This window comes from Adiantum capillus-veneris, chromosome 27 (assembly GCF_014529385.1).
Source record: "Adiantum capillus-veneris isolate H3 chromosome 27, ASM1452938v2, whole genome shotgun sequence".
NCBI classification, from domain to species: domain Eukaryota; kingdom Viridiplantae; phylum Streptophyta; class Polypodiopsida; order Polypodiales; family Pteridaceae; genus Adiantum; species Adiantum capillus-veneris.
The window spans coordinates 110,642,559-110,661,475 of record NC_140957.1 but is presented as its reverse complement, the minus strand read 5'-3'; the positions used below and the strand labels follow the sequence as shown (position 1 = coordinate 110,661,475).

The window sequence follows — 18,917 nt, the reverse complement described above, 5'->3', positions numbered from 1 at the left end:
AGTATGTACAACATTGAAGCAATCTAGTGGCTTCAACCTATACCCATCAACTCACTGCAATGCGTAAACCACTCCAAATCTAACCCTTTTGTCAAAGCATCTGTTGCATTGTCGTCAGTGTGTACCTTGACCAAATTAATGAGCTTTTTGGCCAAGAAATATCTCATGAGATGATACCTGACTTCAATGTGTTTCGATTTGGAGTGAAACACAGGATTCCTTGCCATGCAAGAGCACTCTGACTATCACAATATATCATTGTCAATGCCAAGATTTTTGACCAAGTGAGATAACCATATAGCCTCTTTACTTGCATTCGACAATGCAACGTACTCTGCTTTCGTAGTGGAAGACGACGTACAATCTTGAAGACATGACCTCCAAGATACTGCTGCTCCAGCAAATATGAAGACATAGCCAGATGTCGATCTCCTATTGTCGACACAACCCGCATAGTCTGCATCCGCATAAACCACGATGGATGCATCACTGTTCCCAAAGCGTAAACCCCTGCCGACCGTACCTTTGAGGTACCTAAGAATGTGCTTCACTGCTTCCCAATGCTTGCTGCCAGGATTTGCCATATATCGGCTCACCACTCCCACTGCAAAAGCAATGTCTGGCCTTGTGGCTACCATAGCATACATGAGACTACCCACTGCCAAAGAATATGGTACCTTAGCCATTTTTGCTCTCTCAGCATTAGATTTGGGTGCATCTTCCTTGCTGAGTTTCAAGAATGCCTGCATTGGGGTACTCAATGATTTTCCCCCCTACATATTGAAATGCTGCAAAACTTTCTCAATGTATGTTTCCTGAGATAACTCAAGAATACGACGTTTGCGATCTCTTTTGATTCGCATGCCAAGAAAGTGTGTAGCATCCTCCAAATCTGTCATTGCAAAATTATTACTAAGTGTTTTTCAAGTTGGCAAGTTCCGCAATGGATTTTCCAGCTATAAGCATGTCATCAACATACAGAACTAGAATGATCATTGAGCCATCATCTAGCTTTCTTGTGTACAAGTAGTGATCCTCTTTGCTCCTTTTATACCTTTGAAACCTCATACATGCATCAAATTTATGATACCACTGCCTTGAACCCTGCTTTAAGACATAAAGTACCTTTTTGAGCTTACATACTAGCTCCTCACGAGATGCGTTCTCCTGAACAAACCCTTCAGGCTACTGCATGTAAACATCCTCATCAAGATCCCCGTGAAGAAATGTTGTCTTCACATCCATTTGGACAAGTTCCATGTCCTCAATCGCTACAAGACCAAGTACGGTTCTAAGCGTTGTCATCTTGACCACAGGCGAGAAGATTTCATTAAAATCGACTCCCTTTTGCTGTTTGAACCCTTTGGTTACAAGTCTAGACTTGTACTTTGGATTTGGATCACCTGAGGTAAATTTCTTCTTGTAAACTCATTTGCAGGTAAAGCTTTCGCATCATTTGGCAGTTCTACCAAGTCCCAAGTGTCATTAGCCAGAATCGAGTTATACTCAGATTCCATAGCCTGCTCCCACTTCACCACATCATCCGTCATCATGGCTTCTTAATAGTAGCTTGGCTCACCGCAATCGGTCAACATGATGTAATCAAGACCTCGCTTGAAACGCGCAGGTGGACGAGAGACTCTAGTAGACCATCTCACTCCTTGACCATTGCTATCGGCTCCCTCTGGAGCATTGCTAGTGGAAGGTACATCACTAGCCCGCTGAGTTGATTTCACTGTCTCTGAGGCAACATCCTCAAAAGTGACTCTCCGAACCTCTATTTCCTTGATAGGTTGTTTATGCATCTTCGACTCATTGAAGATCACATCTGAACTACGGATGACTCGATGAGATTCCGGGTGCCAGAGACGATATCCCATCTCTCCATATGCACCATATCCAATGAAAATACACTTGTGTAACTTTGGCTCTAACTTCTATCGAAGTTGTTTAGGCACGTGAGCATAAGCTTCACAATAAAAAACACGTAGATGGTCATAGTGGGACTTATGTTTATACCATAGCTCTTCGGGAATCTCATAATTCAATGGCGTACTAGGCGAACGAGTTATAATGTGCACTGCGGTCAAGACGGCTTCTGCCCAAAAGCGTTGTGTAAGATTTGCCATAGAAAGCATGGCTGTGACTCTTTCCTGAATCGTACAATTCATGTGCTCAGCAACTCCATTCTGAGATGATGTGTATGGTGCAGTAAGCTGCCTTTTAATCCCCTTTTAGCACAGAAATTGTCAACCGCCTTGGAGACATACTCTCCACCATTGTCAGTCCGCAACCTCTTGAGTTTCTTGCCTGACTGATTCTCAACAAGTGCTAAAAAAAAATTGGAACACAGGAAGAACTTGATCCTTTTGTTTCAAAAGATATACCCACATCTTTGGAGTAGAGTCATCTATGAATGTCACAAAATAGCTAGACCCCCTAGAGGTTTGGTTGACATAGGACCACAAACATCACTATGTTCTAAATCTAGAGGTTCAGCTCGCTTTTGACCCAATGGTAAGTGAACGGACCTAGTTTGTTTGCCATAGATATAGTGCTCACAAACAGGAAAGTCAACATAAGACAAAACAGGTAAGTAGACAAAACGAGTCAGAGTTCTCATTCCTTTTTGGCTAATATGACCTAGGCAGCAATGCCACAACTCAGTAGACGGCAGATCGGCTATAGATATGTAATCATGACCAACATCTGACACATGCATGGAATACGAGGTACCATGCTTCTGACCTCTGAGTACAACAAGATTACCTTTGCGTACTATCTACGTACCATTGCCAAATGTGGTGTTGTAGCCCAAATCATCAAGCTAACCAACATAAATCAAGATTTTAGTCAACTTGGGCACATGTCTGACATTACATAAAGTAAAGTGCGTGCCATTTCTTAGATGCAATTTGATGTTTTTGACACCCTCAAATGTCTAGTTCATAAGCATCACCAAGTCTCACTTTGCCACAAGAGTGAGAATAAGTACAAAACCACTCTCTATGTGGTGTCACATGGAAACTCACACCAGAATCTACTATCCAATTCTGTGCATACTGCACATCTTCTGTAACAAGAGGCTCAACAGGTAGATCTATTGTGAAGACCAACACGTCAGCGGTAAGTGGCATAACAACCGCTGGAAGAGTCTCTACAATAGGAGCATTTGAAGACTCTAGCACATTGATCTCCTCTAACTCTGCTTTGCCCTTGTTTGAATCATCAAACTTAGAAGTTTCACCGGATTGTTTATCCTTCTTGCTTTGCTGCCATTTCCTGCAATCCTTCTTCACATGCCCTTTTTTATGGCAGTGATAGCACTCGATACTACGCATAGTACCCCGAGCTTTACTGTGTGAGCCGCCATGTTCCTTGCTCTTGGCACTACTTTGAGTGCGACCCCTGTGTCTATCACCAACAACATACGCATCACCATCCTTCTTGCCTTTGAAAGATTTCCAGCGAATCTCCTCGATAAACAGACTCCCAAGGAAGTCATTGTACACTAGACTGGTACCAGGTGTTGAGTTGCTAATCGCAGTACAAAATGTATCCCAAGACGAGGGTGAACTGCATAGCAAGAAGATACATTTGATTTCCTCATCGAAGACCAAACCCTGAATGGTCAACTGAGTGAAAATGATATTGAACTCATTAATGTGAGTAGAAATAGTGTCCTCTTCCTTCATACGAAGGTCAAACAGCTTCTTCATCAAGAAAACCTTATTAGTGGCACTTTTGTTCTTGTAACTGGAACACAACTTATCCCATACATCTGTAGCAGTCCTTTCTCCAACTATAGTAAAGTCCACAGATTCGGCCAAATGCAAACGGAGGTTAGATTTGGCCTTAGCATCGAGTTTCTCCCACTCAACATCTGTATGCTCGCCCTCTGGGCGCTCCATGATAGGATCCAAGCCGGCCTTTTTGTATAAGGACATCTTGAATTTGCTCTTTCCAAATAGCAAAATTCGTCCCATCAAATTTCCGAATATTGTAAATATCCTTTTCATCGCTAGATGACATGGATGTAAGCTAAAGATAATATGGCGATAAACATTGGTAGTTCTGGGAAAAATTCGGCAGAGTTTCCCCAGAAAAACTGACAGAACCTCAATCCAAAACTATCACAAGACATCAGTAACACATCAAAAGTAATGCTCTCAGAGCATAAGACAAGCGTATCAACCACTAAATGTGCATAAGAAGTCAAAAACTGACCCAAGACTGCCAACATGGCGTCAAATGCACCTAGCCCTCTCTATACATGTCCTATGGCGAGGCCACGAAAAAAAGGGGTACTCCAACAATCTGTATCACCGAAAGGATCTCAACATTCGAGAATCCCCCAATTCAAGAAAACCTCACGCTATCGACTCTCCCAAAGGTTATGCAGACAAGAAACCAGCCTAGTCTCAGAAAGGACCTCCGAAGCAGTTTCAAAAACGGTTGGGACTGTCAGAAACAAGCCAAATCGGCTCCACAAAAGGTACATATGGCAATTTTTGAAACTCAACGTACATCCACTGTCAACAATACTACAAGGTGCAGTATACGCACTCAAACAGGTGCCAAACGAAATGTGCAAGCAGTGAACAAATCCCTGCGAGAAGTAAAACCGCTCTCAAAAGAGCTCAAGCGCTATCAAAAGTGCATAACAATGCATATGCGCATCAAGTACTTCCACTAAAATGTGTGTTGATGCTAAACACTGCAACCTGTAAGAAACCTGGATGTTCTGTACCTGTACATGTACCTCTAGCTTGGTGACATGGCTCGAGTCTCACCAAATCAGCCCCACACTTTCACATATGCAATCGTTCACTCTAAATGGCTGAAGATTTAGCTCTTCAAACCTTTCCATCACTCTGATCTGAAGCCCTGATTTAGACGTCGAAACACATACCTGTGAAAAATCCGAAATACACACAGTTGATGCAAAAATTTTTGTGATCAACACCCTGTACACCATCCGTACTATCACTCGCCTCCCTGCTATCTCTATGTTTGCCTGCCTCGACACCGGCCTAGTGGCACCATCGCCTCGCACCTCCCTTCTTGTCTCCCTGTCTCTCTCTTGCAAGTCCATAATAAACGACACTCGACTCGGTGTTGGCCTCATTTCTCTTTTTGTCTATGTGCACCGGACCAACCAAAGCAAGAAAAAGCCATCTCTCTTTGTACTGGCTCGTCCTCAAACATGTCATCTCACTGTGTGTCTGATGCATTGTGTTGACAGAGACCGCACAGACAGCGGCTCTATCTCCGCTTCTCACTCTCGTGCACATCTCTCTTTGTACTGGCTCATCCTCAAACATGCCATCTCAGTGTGTGTTTGATGCATTGTGTTGACAGAGACCGCAAGACAGCGGCTCTATCTCCACTTCTCACTGTCTTGCACCATCCCAATTTTGATGAGGGTGCATGCATGTAAGACCTCGAACACAGTTGGCCCAACACTTGCCCCGTTCGACTCACACTCTTCACTTGATTTGCTCCTCTTCGCAGTGCAGCAGCTCTCGACCATGCCGAAAATCTTTGGTGTGGAGATTTTGTCAATTTTTTAAAAGGATAAAAGGGAAGACGTGGCCTGTGTGTGTGTGTGTGTGTGTGTGTGTGTGTGTGTGTGAGAGAGAGAGAGAGAGAGATTTTTTCTCAGTGCGATAATTTGACTGTAGCCGCGCTTGCAAACTCTTTGCGCGTTTGGCCCTGCTCTTGAACTTATGCAGCTGGTGAAGGCACGCCTGGAAGCCATAGTGTGGTGAAGGCGTTGTTGTGGATGCCTGCAAAGTGTGGTGTCGTGTGGATCCAAAGCGGACGCAGAGAGAGAGAGAGAGAGAGAGAGAGAGGGGTCTCCTTTTCGTTCGCACCGCGGCAAGCTGAGATGCAACTCCCTGCTGTGTGCATGAACAAAAAGCGAAGAGAACAGGGAGATGTCACCCGACGTAGGAGGGCAAGGGGTGGATGCTTGCACAGAGGAGGGCTACGAGGGGGAGGGCGGCCCTGCTTGCAATGTATTATCATTGATGGATTCCATTAGACATAGACCCAGCATGGAAGCTCTTATGCACGCGACCAATGGGGCATGCTACGATGGTAGAACTCCTCGAAGTGGTGCAAAGAGAGATAATTGCAGAAATACAGAATCAACATAGATGCCTGCTGGAAGAAGAAGGTGGGTGTTGTTTGTCACGAAGGCAAGGCTTTCTTCCCAAAGGTATGGATTTGATTGAGGTATGTCTGTCTAGTAAGTGTGTGATTCAAAATAGAAGCTACAACACTTAGGTATTCTTCAATTCAATGCTTGCAAGTGTCTTCTAACGTCTCTCTCTAATGAGTGTCTTCTCTCTCAATTAACAAATTATAAAATTATACATCTCTAAACAATAATCTTTCCTTTTACACTAACAAAAAGGGAACACATCACTATAGCCTTAGCCCTTAAGACAGGCCAAAAGATGCATCACCTATAAGTTGCTTAAACATCAAAGAATAGCAAATTCAATAGAGCAAGTAAAGAAGCCAACAATGAATATATGTTTCAAAAAGGTTATAAAGATAAACACATTGATATGGGTGGATTTTCATTGAATTTTCTTTTGACAGGGTTTAGATATCATCTCCCGGGTAGCTATAGTTGCCTTATCATGGCTTTAGAGAATGATCTTATTTAATAATGAAGCATTCAAGAATATATTTAACACTACCTAATCGATGCATAGAGAATGTTTACACATGTTTTGACTTTAGGGGAAAGGTGAGAAAAGAATGTCACAAAGTTAAGCCTTGCTTCTAATTAGCCACAAGAACAACCCTCTGGTTACATATTAATCTCAAAAAAGTATAGAGAACAATTTTGTATGGGTAGACCTTAGGCCGTATTAAGAGGACTCTCTCTAAAAGGGTTGCCCGTTTTTTTTTTTTTGCTCCTACTTTTGTGGTACCCTCATCCAAGCAAATGCACCAGCAAATTTGAACGTTCTGCCTCTGCAAGCCGGCAAGGTAGGAGTTCCTCTTCTTTTCAAGGTCTTTGCCGTTGAAGCTCGGTATGTAAAACTTACTGTGTCTTTACAACGTCGAGTAGCATCGTACGGGTCCCAAAGGAATTGCAATTTGCAGGATCTGTATCTCTTTGGCTTTCAGCTCTGAGAGAGAGAGAGAGAGAGAGAGAGAGAGAGAGAGAGAGAGAGAGAGAGAGAGAGAGAAGGTTAGTCTGTCTGTGGACAATGGGCTGATGGCATGGGACATGAAAATTGCAGGTCAACAACTCTCTCTGTGGAAGCTTGCAAGGTTGCATATGCCATACGATGGAAGCTTGCAATTGTGCAATATGCACCTTCTGCGAGGGTAGTTCTTCATGCCTTTTGAGGTTGCTGCATTTCTTTTCGCTTTTGTTATTACGCAAAAGAACAAGACTTCAATGGAATGCATGCAAGCATCATCTTGGAGACCACGTGATCTCAATTTCCAGCACTCTTGGTGTTCCATCCTTGTTTTTATCAGGGTGCAAAGTGTAGTTTCCTGTCACAGTTCCAAGTGCAATGACTCTGTCAACCTGGATTGTCACTTTTCCCATGGTTTTCTGTTGACACAATTCCAAGTTATGAGGATATGTGGGCAAACAATGAGCCTATCTACACATTGATTCAGAGATTCATTGTGTACCTTGCTGAAAGTGCCCTTGTTTTTGCATTCAATATGGACCTTTTGACCCTTCGGAGCAATGTCAAATGGCCATGAAAATCCTTGATTCCATTCTGGGGTAGTGCTGTTGGAAATGGCCTGCGAGCACATCATCAACGTAAGTGTCTTTTTCTACAGTATGCCCAAGCTCAACATGTGATTCTATGTGTGTGCGCGCACGCATGTGTGCGTGCGTGCGTGCGTGTGTGTGTGTGTGTGTGTGTGTGTGTGTGTGTGTGTGTGTGTGTGTGTGTGTGTGTATGTTTATTTGGGGGGGGGGGGCAGGCGAAACAGAGAAGGCGGAGGAGAGACCTTTGTTTCTTTAGCTGGAGTATTTCCAAGGGTCAATTTGCAGAAAGCATTAGTGCTCCCCGTACTTTGCTTCAGGTTCTTGCCCCGCTTGATAGTCACTATTAAGCTCCCAGGCAAGCATAAAAGAAGAGTGGTGGCTCTTTCATGGAACTTTGTGGCACCTGATTTGATCAAGCTCTGAAAAGCCGCGATAGCGTCTGCCATGGCAGTTGCTTGAGCTTTAACCACTTCTCTGGAGCTTCCTGGCCATGCTTGCGTCATTAAACAGAATATATCAAGGGCCCCATCTTGAACAGCATCCGAGCCATCCTTCATGGCTCTTATGACCAGAGGTATGCACAAAGTTGCAGCCTCTGCTGCGCATAGCTTTGGGAAGTTGGTGAACATGACTGATATGGCTCTCAGATGTTCTTCGTTTGCGCAGGATCCTTGGCTCAAGTCATTTTGCAAAGCCACTGAAACAAAACTATCTACCAATCAGCAGCAGCTTTTTAATGTATTAATGGGTGCATTCAAGGCACTTACAACTTAAATTGACAAAACATGTGGAGGCACTTGCTGGTGGCGCTGCTCTATGATAATGACCCTTTGTTGAATTGCTCCTATAATAGGAGGTTCAATAAGCTAGAGAAAGAGGTATTAAGTGGTCGCTCAGACAAGGCATAACTTGCTTACCTCATAGTGTTGCATTTTGTGCGTTCTGGACGGTGCCTTAACACAGATTGAACTGTGTTTTCAGGCTTGACCTTTACTTCACAGTGCATTAACCTTGATCTAACCTTGTAATCAGGAATTAAGTTCTTAAATGCAGCATGGCTTCAAGAAAACCTAACATGTGCTTTTGGTGTGCTCTTTGTAGTGTTGAATTGAATCTGCTTCCTGTTATGATGCTTTCTTTTTGTCTACATGATGGCATTGACCTCACAAGTGAGCTTCATCGCATACGTGTTTGTCTGCAGATGCTGTTCAATGTGAATCCAGGTTGTTGCCAAGCATGGTACCAAATTCAGATTCTCTTCATAATTCAGTGTTTACCTTTTTGTATGCATGTGTAAAGCATGAGTTAATGCAAGATTGCCATCCTATTTTTGATGTCAAATATAATTTGACATCGAGGCGTAATTTTAAGGTTTCTTTAGAAAGCCCGTCAGACTATGCTTACTGCTTGAAATGTAAACAAATTTTACCTGACAGTGCTCTAACCATTTCGGTCGAGGCATGCTCCTGAATTGACTGCCCGGAGAATAGGAGCTTTGCTAATGTTGCTGCTTGCCCTGCTGTGTCTCTGTTACTTGAACAAAGTAAATCACGAACAAGGTCAATGGCTCCAGCTTCAGCCAAGGCACGCCTATTTGCTCGGCCATTCGTCAGAAGGTTTTGCAGGGCCCTTAATGCAACAGTTTTGATGTCCTCTGAAGGATGATCCTGAAGAATGTTCATAAGCACTTGACATGCGAGCATCACATCTGCTGAAGATGGGGAAAACCCTGCTTGCTGGAAAAGGTCCCCTAGTGCAAGCGCTGACAAGAGTCGGGCACGCCTACTCGTGGTCTCTGGGTCAAGTAAGTAGTTAGCAAGAGGAGCTACTACTGTGTATGTGGCTTTCATGCTTCTCACACTTTTATCATTCAATAAAGTTTCTAGCACTTGTGCAGAGGCTTCTTCGCACTGATGGCACCTCAGAAGCTCCATGAGTGCATCTATAGCTCCACATTTGGCAAAGGCTTCTGCATATGCTACATTCTCCCTCTGCAAGGTAAGCATACCCTGAAGGGAGATGACTATGGTACTTTCATTTTCTGATTGCAACATCCTCACAAAGGTATCGACTGGCACTTGCCAGAAGAACATAGGGCTGAATTGCAAAACATTACACACTACCAAGGATGCTGACTCCCAAAGCTCATGAGGGGGGAGAGGTTCCAGCTGTGTAATGATTTTGGAAGCTTCCAAAATCCCACCTGCTTCTGCCACTGCTTGAGGCAATACTGTTGATGCAGTCTCCAAAGCAAAGACTGCCTTTTGCGCACCTTCGGCTGCAAGCTGGACCAATGCAAGGACAACTTTCTCTGTTATGACGCTTTGGTCAAGCCTTCTCTCCACAAGAAGGTGAGAAAACAATTCTGAAGCAAGCTGCTGCACTTGTTGTGATGGTGAATCTAACAGCAAAATGAGGTTCTTGATAGGCTGGTTTGGACTCAGCTTGTAGTTTGCAAGCTGGTGAGAGTTTCCCACAATGTTGAGGAGGACCTGCATGGTGTTGTATTGTCCCATGATGCTCAAACCCGGCCGAGACAAAACTGACAAGAGGAGCTCTACTGCACTTGATGCTGGAATGCCTAGACTCCTGCCTGTACTGGTTAAAAGTTGAAGCAATTCTGCTGCCGAAGCACATGCAAAGTCTGAAAGATTCGGCAAAAGGTGAAGGACCTTTTCTATCACACCAAATTCATCCATCTCTTCTTTACCTTGATCACTCCTGCTAGCTAATTTCACTAGTGAACCAAGGGACACATCATAGAGAGCATGATCGGGGTCTGTAATCATGCCTACAAGTTTTTGCACTGCACCATGCTCAAGGGCAATTTTTACTAAAGAGGGAGTGTCTAGTAGATTGTTTAGGGCATACAAAATGGCTAACCATGTTGATCTAGCAGCTTGATCACCTGCAAGCAAAATAAGTGGCTCTATGCAAGAGGCAGCTGAAGGGTTGGCCCGAATGCGTGAGAAAGCAAACAAGGTAAAGCATAGACCCGCTGCTTCTTCTTTAAGCTCCAATGAGCAATCAGCCCACAAGGTCTTGCACAAAAATTCCAGACACTTAGAATCAGGGTCTGCTATTAACATTGCCTTAGGCTGATTGTCGTAAGACAAAGTGGCTAATGTTTTGAGGGCAACCTTTTGCTCTTTTTCTGAGCCTGTTCTCAGCATTTCCATCAAGGGTGGGATTGCCTGCCTTGCGGCGTCATGATTTTTGATATGATCTGCCTGAAATAGTTCTTGAAGTGCCTTGCTTGCGCTGTACCTTGCATTCTTACCCCCGAGCCGTAAGACTGCAACAAGCTGTTCAAGAGCCCCAATAGCTGATTTTTGGCACCTCAATTCTGTAGTGCTGAACAGAATCCGCATCAGATCAGCAGTACATTCTTCCATGTTATCTGTAGGTCCCAAGGAAAGATACTTAGTCAGGGCCTCTACTACTCCAGCCTCTGCCATTGCTAATTTGTTTGCATGACTTCCCATGGCCAGCAAAGTCAACAGTCCTTCAGCGAAGAGAGGAGCATTTGGTCTCTCTGCACTTGGTGTGAGAAGTTCAATCAAAGCCGGAATCACTTTCCTTGGAGTAGATCCCATTTTGATGTCATTAGTTCTGAATAATTGCTCCAAAGCTGTCTGTGCAGGATTGGGTACCAAGGAGAATTCTTGAACCAGGTCTTGAAAGTTTGGAGTGTCTACATCCACATTTCCAAGAAGGTATACAAGACCCACTGGGGCCCCTGAGTTGGCCACTGTGAGGATGGTGCTTCGATCACCGGTGAACACCAGGTTTGTAATAGCTTGACCAGAAAAGTACCTTGCTGCAGCGTCATCTGACTTTAGCAGCATTGCCAATACAGGGATAGTGCGATTAACTTCTGGCAATCGTAAGACATCTTTGTCTTGAAATAGAATGGCCAACAGAAGGGCACCTACCCATGTGCCACTATCGTCTTCTTGATTTTTCTGTCAAAGCAAAGAAGACATTTTAGCGAAGGTATGGGACTTTTTTCTTTAAAATAAAAGATGATAAAGTGTATTTGAAAACCTGCTTTGAGCTAGTATAGCATCCGAGTTCCCTGATAATGGCCTCAATGGCACCAGCCTCTGTTATCACACATCGGATGTCATAATCACAAGAGGCTATTATTGAGAGCAACCATAGAGACACAGTCTTTCCCAGTTCAATTGATTCGGCGTTATCGAGGGAATTATCCAACTGCCTAGCAGCATCATGAGGGTTGTTCCTTGCTGCATCTGTATAGAGCACTTCATCCGATAGCGAATCTTCTGGACTCAGCATTTCTACTAGTGAGTGTATTAGATCAAGCAAGCAATTAGCTTCTGTAAGTGCACTCATTGTTCGCTGACGGTGCTCCTTGGCTGTGCATATGAGCAGGGAAGCAGCTCCATTCTGCACCTCTAGGGTTGGGGCTGCTATTAGTCTATTTGCAAGAGCAGCAATGCACTTGTCTTCAGCTGAAATCTGGTCTCCTAATACCACAGGACGGTCTTTGCAAAACTTGGACAGAACTTGTGCTGCCATATCCTGAATGGAAGCTTGTCCTGTGACCAGACAGTTAACTAGTGGAGTAAAGGACTGAGGAGCCTGGAAGAGGGCGGACCACATTGGGTGGTTTATTTTGATCGATTTTGAAAGGGATACGAGGGCTTCAAGTGCTTGCTGTTTTGCTATCCCATCACCATTTGTGATATTCAGCAGGTTCACGAGTGCAAGGATTGCGCCAGACTCTTGTATCCTTTCAATCAAAGTGTCATCAATTGACTGTGTTTCAAGTATTCTTCGCAGGCCCTTGGCTGCCTGCACTCTTCCCTGCAGACTACCCTCCGCTAGAACACGCGTCATCGGATTGAGGATGTCTCCCACCTTGACTTTAACAGACAACTCCTTATCCCACAACAAATTTGCCAGTGCAGAGATTGCTTGCTCAAGCACTTCCATGTTCTTTGAAGAGCATAACCTGACAAGTGGAGATAATGTTTTTGGTGCCGCTTCTGCGACCTCAGTATTTCTATCCATAGTCTCATAAAGTGCTGCGAGACATTGAGCTGCGTGCATGGCTACCTGCTCATTCTTTATAATCAGTATCTTATGCAAGGGTGGTATAATGTCTGCAATCATGGGATTCTGGCATAAATCCTGCCTGACTGTAAGAAGCTTTGCAAAAACTGAGGCTGCCTGTTGCTGCGCATCCTCTTTGAAAGAAGCCAGCATTCGCATTAAAGCTTGAAAGGAATCATTTGTGGGGGAACCTTCAAAGAGTATGTCGGCCAATGGTGAAACTGATAGGAAGTGCCCCAAAGTGTCCGAGACATATTGCTTCGAATCCGGAGTCTCGCCAGTTAGCATAGCATTCAGCTGGCTTATTGTAGTTGCATCGGATTTGCTCACGAGATGCTTCAAGGTTCTTGCTGCTATTTCCTGCCCTCTTATGTTAGCATTTTTGAGTAGCCACAAAAGAGCGGGCACAGCTCCGGCCTTCTCAACACAGGACCGGATATCTTCACTGTGGATGCATAGATTTCCAAGAATGGTTGCAGAATCCTCTTTGGCTTTGATGGAGCCAACTTCCAGTAGCTGAACAAGAGGAGGTATACCGCCAGCAGCTGTGATAGCCCAATTGCTATCCCCATTCTCTAGAGATATGAGAGAGAGCAACGCAACAGCACAATCCTGTTCCTCTTCTGTCGATACTCCCAGAAGAGAGATGAGCAGCTGAATGCCTTGCCGTTGCTGGATCGCGTGCCACACATTGGTATCCCTGCTACTGCCTAACATCAAGAGCGACTTAAGAAGCTCTGCTTGAACCTCATTGGCTGTCATGGTAATCAGACTGACAAGCATTTTTTTCACTTCCGAGTGCATGATGCAGCTCGCCAGATACTTGTTTCCATACAGACTAGCAAGAGCTTCAATTGCCCTCTCTTGGATTAATCCTGACCTATGTAACTTTATTTGCCTTATCAAAATTTGCTCCATTTCCAGCAGATCTACTGACAATGACATGGCCGTATCCTTCTCATCAAGGACCATAAGAGCAGAAGCAAGCGCGCCAAGAGTATCGGAAATATGATGGCCTGATTTTCCTGCCTCGATGCTCTCCGCCATGCCTCTAATGATTGAATGCAAACCGCCTGAAATGTTGGCTAAAGCTCCCATGGCATTCTCTTGAAGTAATTGTGCAACCTCACCACCCATAGCCTCCTTGCAAGGAGCTACAGTAGCACCGATCAATGCTGAAATGCCATTTGAGTTAATGATCAGATTTTTGGACTCTTGACTCACTTGAGAGAGGGCCTTCAAAACACCCGCTGCCTCAGCGCGCACATTAAAGTCATGACCAGGTGATAGCAACTTAAGCAAGCGATCCACACACCCAGAATTCATCACCTTGGTGCAAACGGTCTCTTCTTCTACCAGAATCATACCTGCAAGAAGGAAACAAGAATGGCTTTGTGCCTCCGAGCTCCCTGAAAAGACCAGTTTAAGAAGAATGTCGAGTGCTCCGAGTTCAGCAGCCGTGTCCCAAAAGCCATCAGTATCCTTGCTCAAATTTCTCAATGTCCCAGTAAGCACTCCGTCAAGAGGTTTGCCTACTTTATGCGCCGGCTTGAGGAGCTCCCATAAGTAGGGAACAATGCCCTCTGTAGAGAAGATTTTCGGACCGACCTTGTCTCCATTGTTGCCCTTTGATAAAGCAAACAACACTTGGGCTGCAGTTAATTGTGATTCTTGAGGTCCAGATTTTAGCAAGGCAAGTAAAGCAGGGATAGATCCACCAAGCAAAATTTTGATCCTTGTCTCCTCATCTCTACTAAGGATCTCAATGATCATAGCAGTGAGAATCCTGCTTGTGGTGAAGGTGGACCGGAGGATGGTAACCAGCACGGGTATTGATTGTGGGTGGCAACTTACTGCAGCTCTTGCATCTGTGCTATTGCTAACAAGATCGAACAACCTTCTTAAGAGGGATTCCCTTTGCTGCGGTGCTGATGCGCTCGTTCGCAGCTGCTCTATGAGTTGAGCAACGCTTGCCCAAGCACCATCTATGTTATCCATTCCTGTAGAAGAAGTTGCTGAAAATGTTGATGCCAATGGTAAGTCAGCATGGCTTCTTACGAAATCACTTTCACAAGTAACACGACAGATGATTTTCCTAGCCAGAGGATTGAATTCGCTTATGTCAGGATGCAGTTTGTTACTGGGGAGGTCACAGCCAATTTTTTTGCCATAGACCTCCAAGGGGGTCTCTGGCAAAAAACTGGACATGGTATGGCACGGGATGGTCGTGGGTTCATTAGAAATATATTTTAATTCCACAGTTCACTGATGATGGACTCTAATAATACCCAAAGCTAAGTGTATACCTTTGTGCTTCTTTGTATATGCAAAATTAAAAGCATACTTTTTCAAACACCAATCAAATGTCAATCGCAAATGAGTTTGATTCGCACTCCCTAGGACATTTTAAATGCAACCCTAAGTTTGGGACATGTTGGAAACATTTTGTAGCATTTAACCATTGAGTATTGATTTAGAACATTTGCAAGCAGGTAGCATTTTCATGATAATATAACATTATGCACTAGAATAAATGGTGAATCGATGACCATTGCGAAAGAAACCCAATTTTAAAAAACCCCAATTAGCTTCAAGTTTGAAACCCTATTTCAAACTCCATTTTTTTCAAACTTGCCCAAAAGTCTGATTATCATTTTAATGCAACTACGATTACAAGTTTGCTCAGATTTCTAAAGAGTATAACACCTGATGGCCAACAACTGATTTTCAAGGATAATTTTGCTGGAGACGATGATAGGGAATTAACAAAGTTGGCAATGCAAATTATAACACAAAGGATTTTGCTGGCAAGGGTGCCATTGATGTGACATACCTTCGTTTGGGTTGATCAGGCAGAATTTGCTCCAGTGATCGGCTTATATTGGGCAGATTGGCTATGGAGTTGCAAGCTCTGGTAGAGCTCTCAGGAAGCAGGAGATGGTGGGCGCATCTGCATCATTTGCTCAGGCAATCAGCTCGTATTGGATAGATTGGCTATGGAGGTTCAAGCTCTGCTAGAGCTTTAGCAGAGCCTCAGGAAGCAGGAGATGGTGGGCGTTGAAGCTTGTTGCAAAACCCAAAGCCTCGGGGGATAAGAGCTTGCAAAGCAAGTGAAGGACCAAAAATGAGAGCTTTTGTTAGGTGGGTAGCTTGTTAGTTGCTTTGTCCATGGAGCTGACTGTTGAAGAGGCCGTGTCACATAGCTGGGACTCCCTACTTGCTAGTTCCACCGGCAATGACCCGTCGACCAACAGAATTTCCTGGCTATAGCAGGCGCATCGCCCACAAGAAAGCTCACCGGCCACCGTAATCACTGGCTATGGCCCGTGCATGACCCGTCAGAAGCAACCTTTATTCACCGCCAATCACCGGTCGCTGACCGTCCATCGACTGGCCATTGGCAGGTTACGAAGAGACCGCCTGGGTTGTAGGCCCCTTGTGCATTACATAAAATGACAAGCTACTTGCCAATGAGCTTTCAATTATGGTTAGCTCTGCTAAAACCCAAATTTTAAGCTTTAAGGCAAGCTAAGCATGAAGACTTCACCAACCTTCACTACCCTTCTTTATTTTATAAGCCACTTCTCCCACCATTAAAACATTTCCTTCGTAGTTAAATCGATTGATCGCGACTGTGTTATGCAAATTAGCTCGATTTCCTACGTATCAAAATTGATTGATCGGGACTCTCGTATGTAAAATCAATCACTAGAACTGCTAATGCAAGTAACTTCTTGAGTTTTGGAATGCTAATGTTCAATGATTGACCTAATTTACACCAAAGTCCTAATCCATTGATTTAGATTTGTCAATTGTCGTCCAAGTTTCTGTGGTTGGAGGAGAAGAGATCTTTTAGTATTGAGCCTTAATCTAAACTTGTCCCCTCTTTAAGAGGACCTATAAGGCACAAGAGTAAGTCTAGCCAATCTCTTACACAAGTGCTTGGTTAGTGCCCTTAGTTTATGTAATTTTCTTTGAATCTCTTTGGATCAGTACTATTCATCTAAAATATCTTTGAAAAATTTGTAATGGACCGACTCTTCACTAGTCTGTAGACGTTGCCTTCGACGACGACACATTAGATTTAGCTATCCCACCTAGCTGGATCTTTTGTGATCTATGATTTAGCTATCCCACCTATCTGCTTAGATCACACCTAGCTGCTTCAGATTCCATATCATTTTATTCCATCATTTCATTTTGTCATTGTCATTTTTGTTACTCTGACTTTGTATCAGATACACCACATTGTAACTTTCTGGTCTCATAGGTCATTCTGGCCTTCTGAAGACGTTAATATAACATTTCATTTCATTTCTCTCTCTCTCTCTCTCTCTCTCTCACACACACACACACACACACACACACCCCCAACAAATAGGCCCTTGTGAGTTTCTCATAAGTTCTTAATGTTTTTTTGGTCATGTATATTGGTATGTAGTAGCGTCCTTTTGGATGGCTGGAACCAACAACGATGGACCAATTGTTTATCATGTATAAGTGTGTACCAAAAACTTGTCTTTCCCCTAATGCTTTCATACATGTGAAAGTCATTACATTTGTACATGAAAATGAGGTGCAATCTATGGAGGAAAAATAAATTATTTTGAGGAAAATGTAAGAAACATGCTTCTCCACATGCCTTAAAACAAACTGAAATACTCTGTTTTTTTTTTCAAGAATTCACAATGGTGAGAGGATTATATTAGCATAACCAAAAAATTACAAATTCTAACCATGCTTGTACCGAGCCATGATGTCTCACAACAATCATAGAGACATCGGTTGAGAGGGTAGCCACCTCAAAACATTGAAAAAAGAGACATAGCTGAACCAACTGTGACCAGAGAGCAGGGACCCAAATACTAACCCATCAATGTGGCACCAATCGCCTTGCTCCTTCATCATAGTTTTCCTGGTTTCCGATGACGAAAACCGCTTCCTTGCTTTCTTGTATAATCTCATTTGACCTAGCTGTTTTTAGGGGGTTCTCGAAGACCCGATAGTTCTTGGCCTTCCACTCGTGTTTGAAGTAGCAGAATCTAACAATTTGCGTGCCAATAAGTAGCGCTTGACTCTTGAATACCTTCCCACCCAGAAAGTGATTGTTCTTGAAGAAATCAAATTTTCAGGTCTTTTGAACCCATTTGCAAATCTTCTTTGCTAGGCCACAAATTGCCGGGCGCTCCTTGAACAAGTGAGGGAGGTCCTAACTAGCCGTTCTACATTGCGAGCATCTATGTGGATCAATTCCTTTGGCTAAAACCTTCACACCACTTGGTAAAGCTCCCCAAAGGATCTTCCAGAGAAAAACCTTCACCCTAAGCAGCCATTGATGGCATCATATGTTCTTAGCAATTGTCACCAACCTGAAATACTCTTTAACTAGGCAAGCGAACAAATTCAACCTAGACATGATGAATCCCCTAGAGAGACTCTATCGAGTAAAAAACTGGCTCCCAGGGTACCACATAGACTATTGTCCCGTTGAAAATGAGGGGACCTTTATCAAGAATCTTCAAAACATTAGAGTCTTCCTTGAATCTAACTGATCAAAATCCCTTGGTGAGGTAAGTGGTGCTTTCGATTGCACCACCATGCCTGAGAAGTTGCGGACTCTAAATCCATTGAATCCGTTCGTATCTATTTGGGACTCTCCCTTTGAAGCAAAAACCAAGCGTAAGCTTAGCTTGCATGGCAAGGTACTTCTTAATAAGTGCAAAAGAAATCTCGACAGTGATAGCCTCTGCAATCTCCACTGCTGCGAAAGGATTTCTTAAGTGCACTAAAGGCTCATCCGCCAACCCTTCTTCAGATAACCCATTGGTTTAAGCCTGAGAGCTACTCCTTTTGTTACCATTTGGGCCTATCGCCATCTGTCTGTTAACCTCTTTCAGCTCTTGTTCGAGCCGAGCCTTTTCATTCTTCAACTTTTCATGCCCCTCACCACTTGAAGTCACAACAATTGTGCCCTTGGCCAAAGGCCAAATCCTGAGAGCAAGGACCCTTCAATATGCTTGCAAAAAATATGACTGGTCTAAGAGCTAAGGTATCGGCTGCCTCATTGCTACCAATC

At 43.8% G+C, this 18,917-nt stretch overlaps 2 protein-coding genes and 1 long non-coding RNA gene across 5 annotated transcripts; 2 read left to right on the top strand and 1 right to left on the bottom strand.

The window, feature by feature from the left end:
- The first annotated feature begins 5,660 nt into the window (after positions 1 to 5,660).
- LOC147422565 (uncharacterized) lies at positions 5,661 to 7,403 on the top strand. Its single transcript, XM_086503425.1, has 2 exons — positions 5,661 to 6,223; positions 7,266 to 7,403. Exons 1-2 carry the CDS (start codon positions 6,085 to 6,087, stop codon positions 7,355 to 7,357), a joined length of 231 nt encoding a protein of 76 aa, XP_086359551.1. The 5' UTR covers positions 5,661 to 6,084; the 3' UTR covers positions 7,358 to 7,403.
- Positions 7,127 to 16,443, bottom strand: LOC147422563 (protein CELLULOSE SYNTHASE INTERACTIVE 1-like). Of its 2 annotated transcripts, XM_086503424.1 has the most exons (6): positions 15,675 to 16,443; positions 11,807 to 14,856; positions 9,189 to 11,724; positions 8,002 to 8,456; positions 7,672 to 7,788; positions 7,127 to 7,588 (listed from the first exon to the last, which is right to left on the bottom strand). In XM_086503424.1, exons 2-6 carry the CDS (start codon positions 14,837 to 14,839, stop codon positions 7,445 to 7,447), a joined length of 6,285 nt encoding a protein of 2,094 aa, XP_086359550.1. In that variant the 5' UTR covers positions 14,840 to 14,856; positions 15,675 to 16,443; the 3' UTR covers positions 7,127 to 7,444. The 2 variants fall into 2 exon arrangements, with proteins under 2 accessions (XP_086359550.1, XP_086359549.1); XM_086503423.1 differs by lacking the exon at positions 15,675 to 16,443 and having other exon boundaries at positions 11,807 to 15,322.
- Positions 8,196 to 9,333, top strand: LOC147422564 (uncharacterized). Of its 2 annotated transcripts, none has more exons than XR_015186826.1 (4): positions 8,196 to 8,333; positions 8,426 to 8,637; positions 8,961 to 8,998; positions 9,196 to 9,333. It is a non-coding gene; the product is annotated as an uncharacterized LOC147422564 (long non-coding RNA). The 2 variants fall into 2 exon arrangements; XR_015186827.1 differs by having other exon boundaries at positions 8,861 to 8,998.
- Positions 16,444 to 18,917: the final 2,474 nt, after the last annotated feature.

What these genes read in the sequence shown, in the direction of transcription:
- LOC147422565 (XM_086503425.1), top strand. Translation starts at nt 6,085, where the DNA reads ATGGGGCATGCTACGATGGTAGAACTCCTCGAAGTGGTGCAAAGAGAG. An exon ending in GCAAGGCTTTCTTCCCAAAG is followed by an intron (nt 6,224 to 7,265) that starts GTATGGATTTGA and finishes TGAAAATTGCAG; the next exon opens with GTCAACAACTCTCTCTGTGG.
- LOC147422563 (XM_086503423.1), bottom strand. Translation starts at nt 15,049, where the DNA reads ATGTCCAGTTTTTTGCCAGAGACCCCCTTGGAGGTCTATGGCAAAAAA. An exon ending in AATGGTTAGAGCACTGTCAG is followed by an intron (nt 8,457 to 9,188) that starts GTAAAATTTGTT and finishes GTTTTGTTTCAG; the next exon opens with TGGCTTTGCAAAATGACTTG. An exon ending in ACAAGGGCACTTTCAGCAAG is followed by an intron (nt 7,589 to 7,671) that starts GTACACAATGAA and finishes TTGTGTCAACAG; the next exon opens with AAAACCATGGGAAAAGTGAC.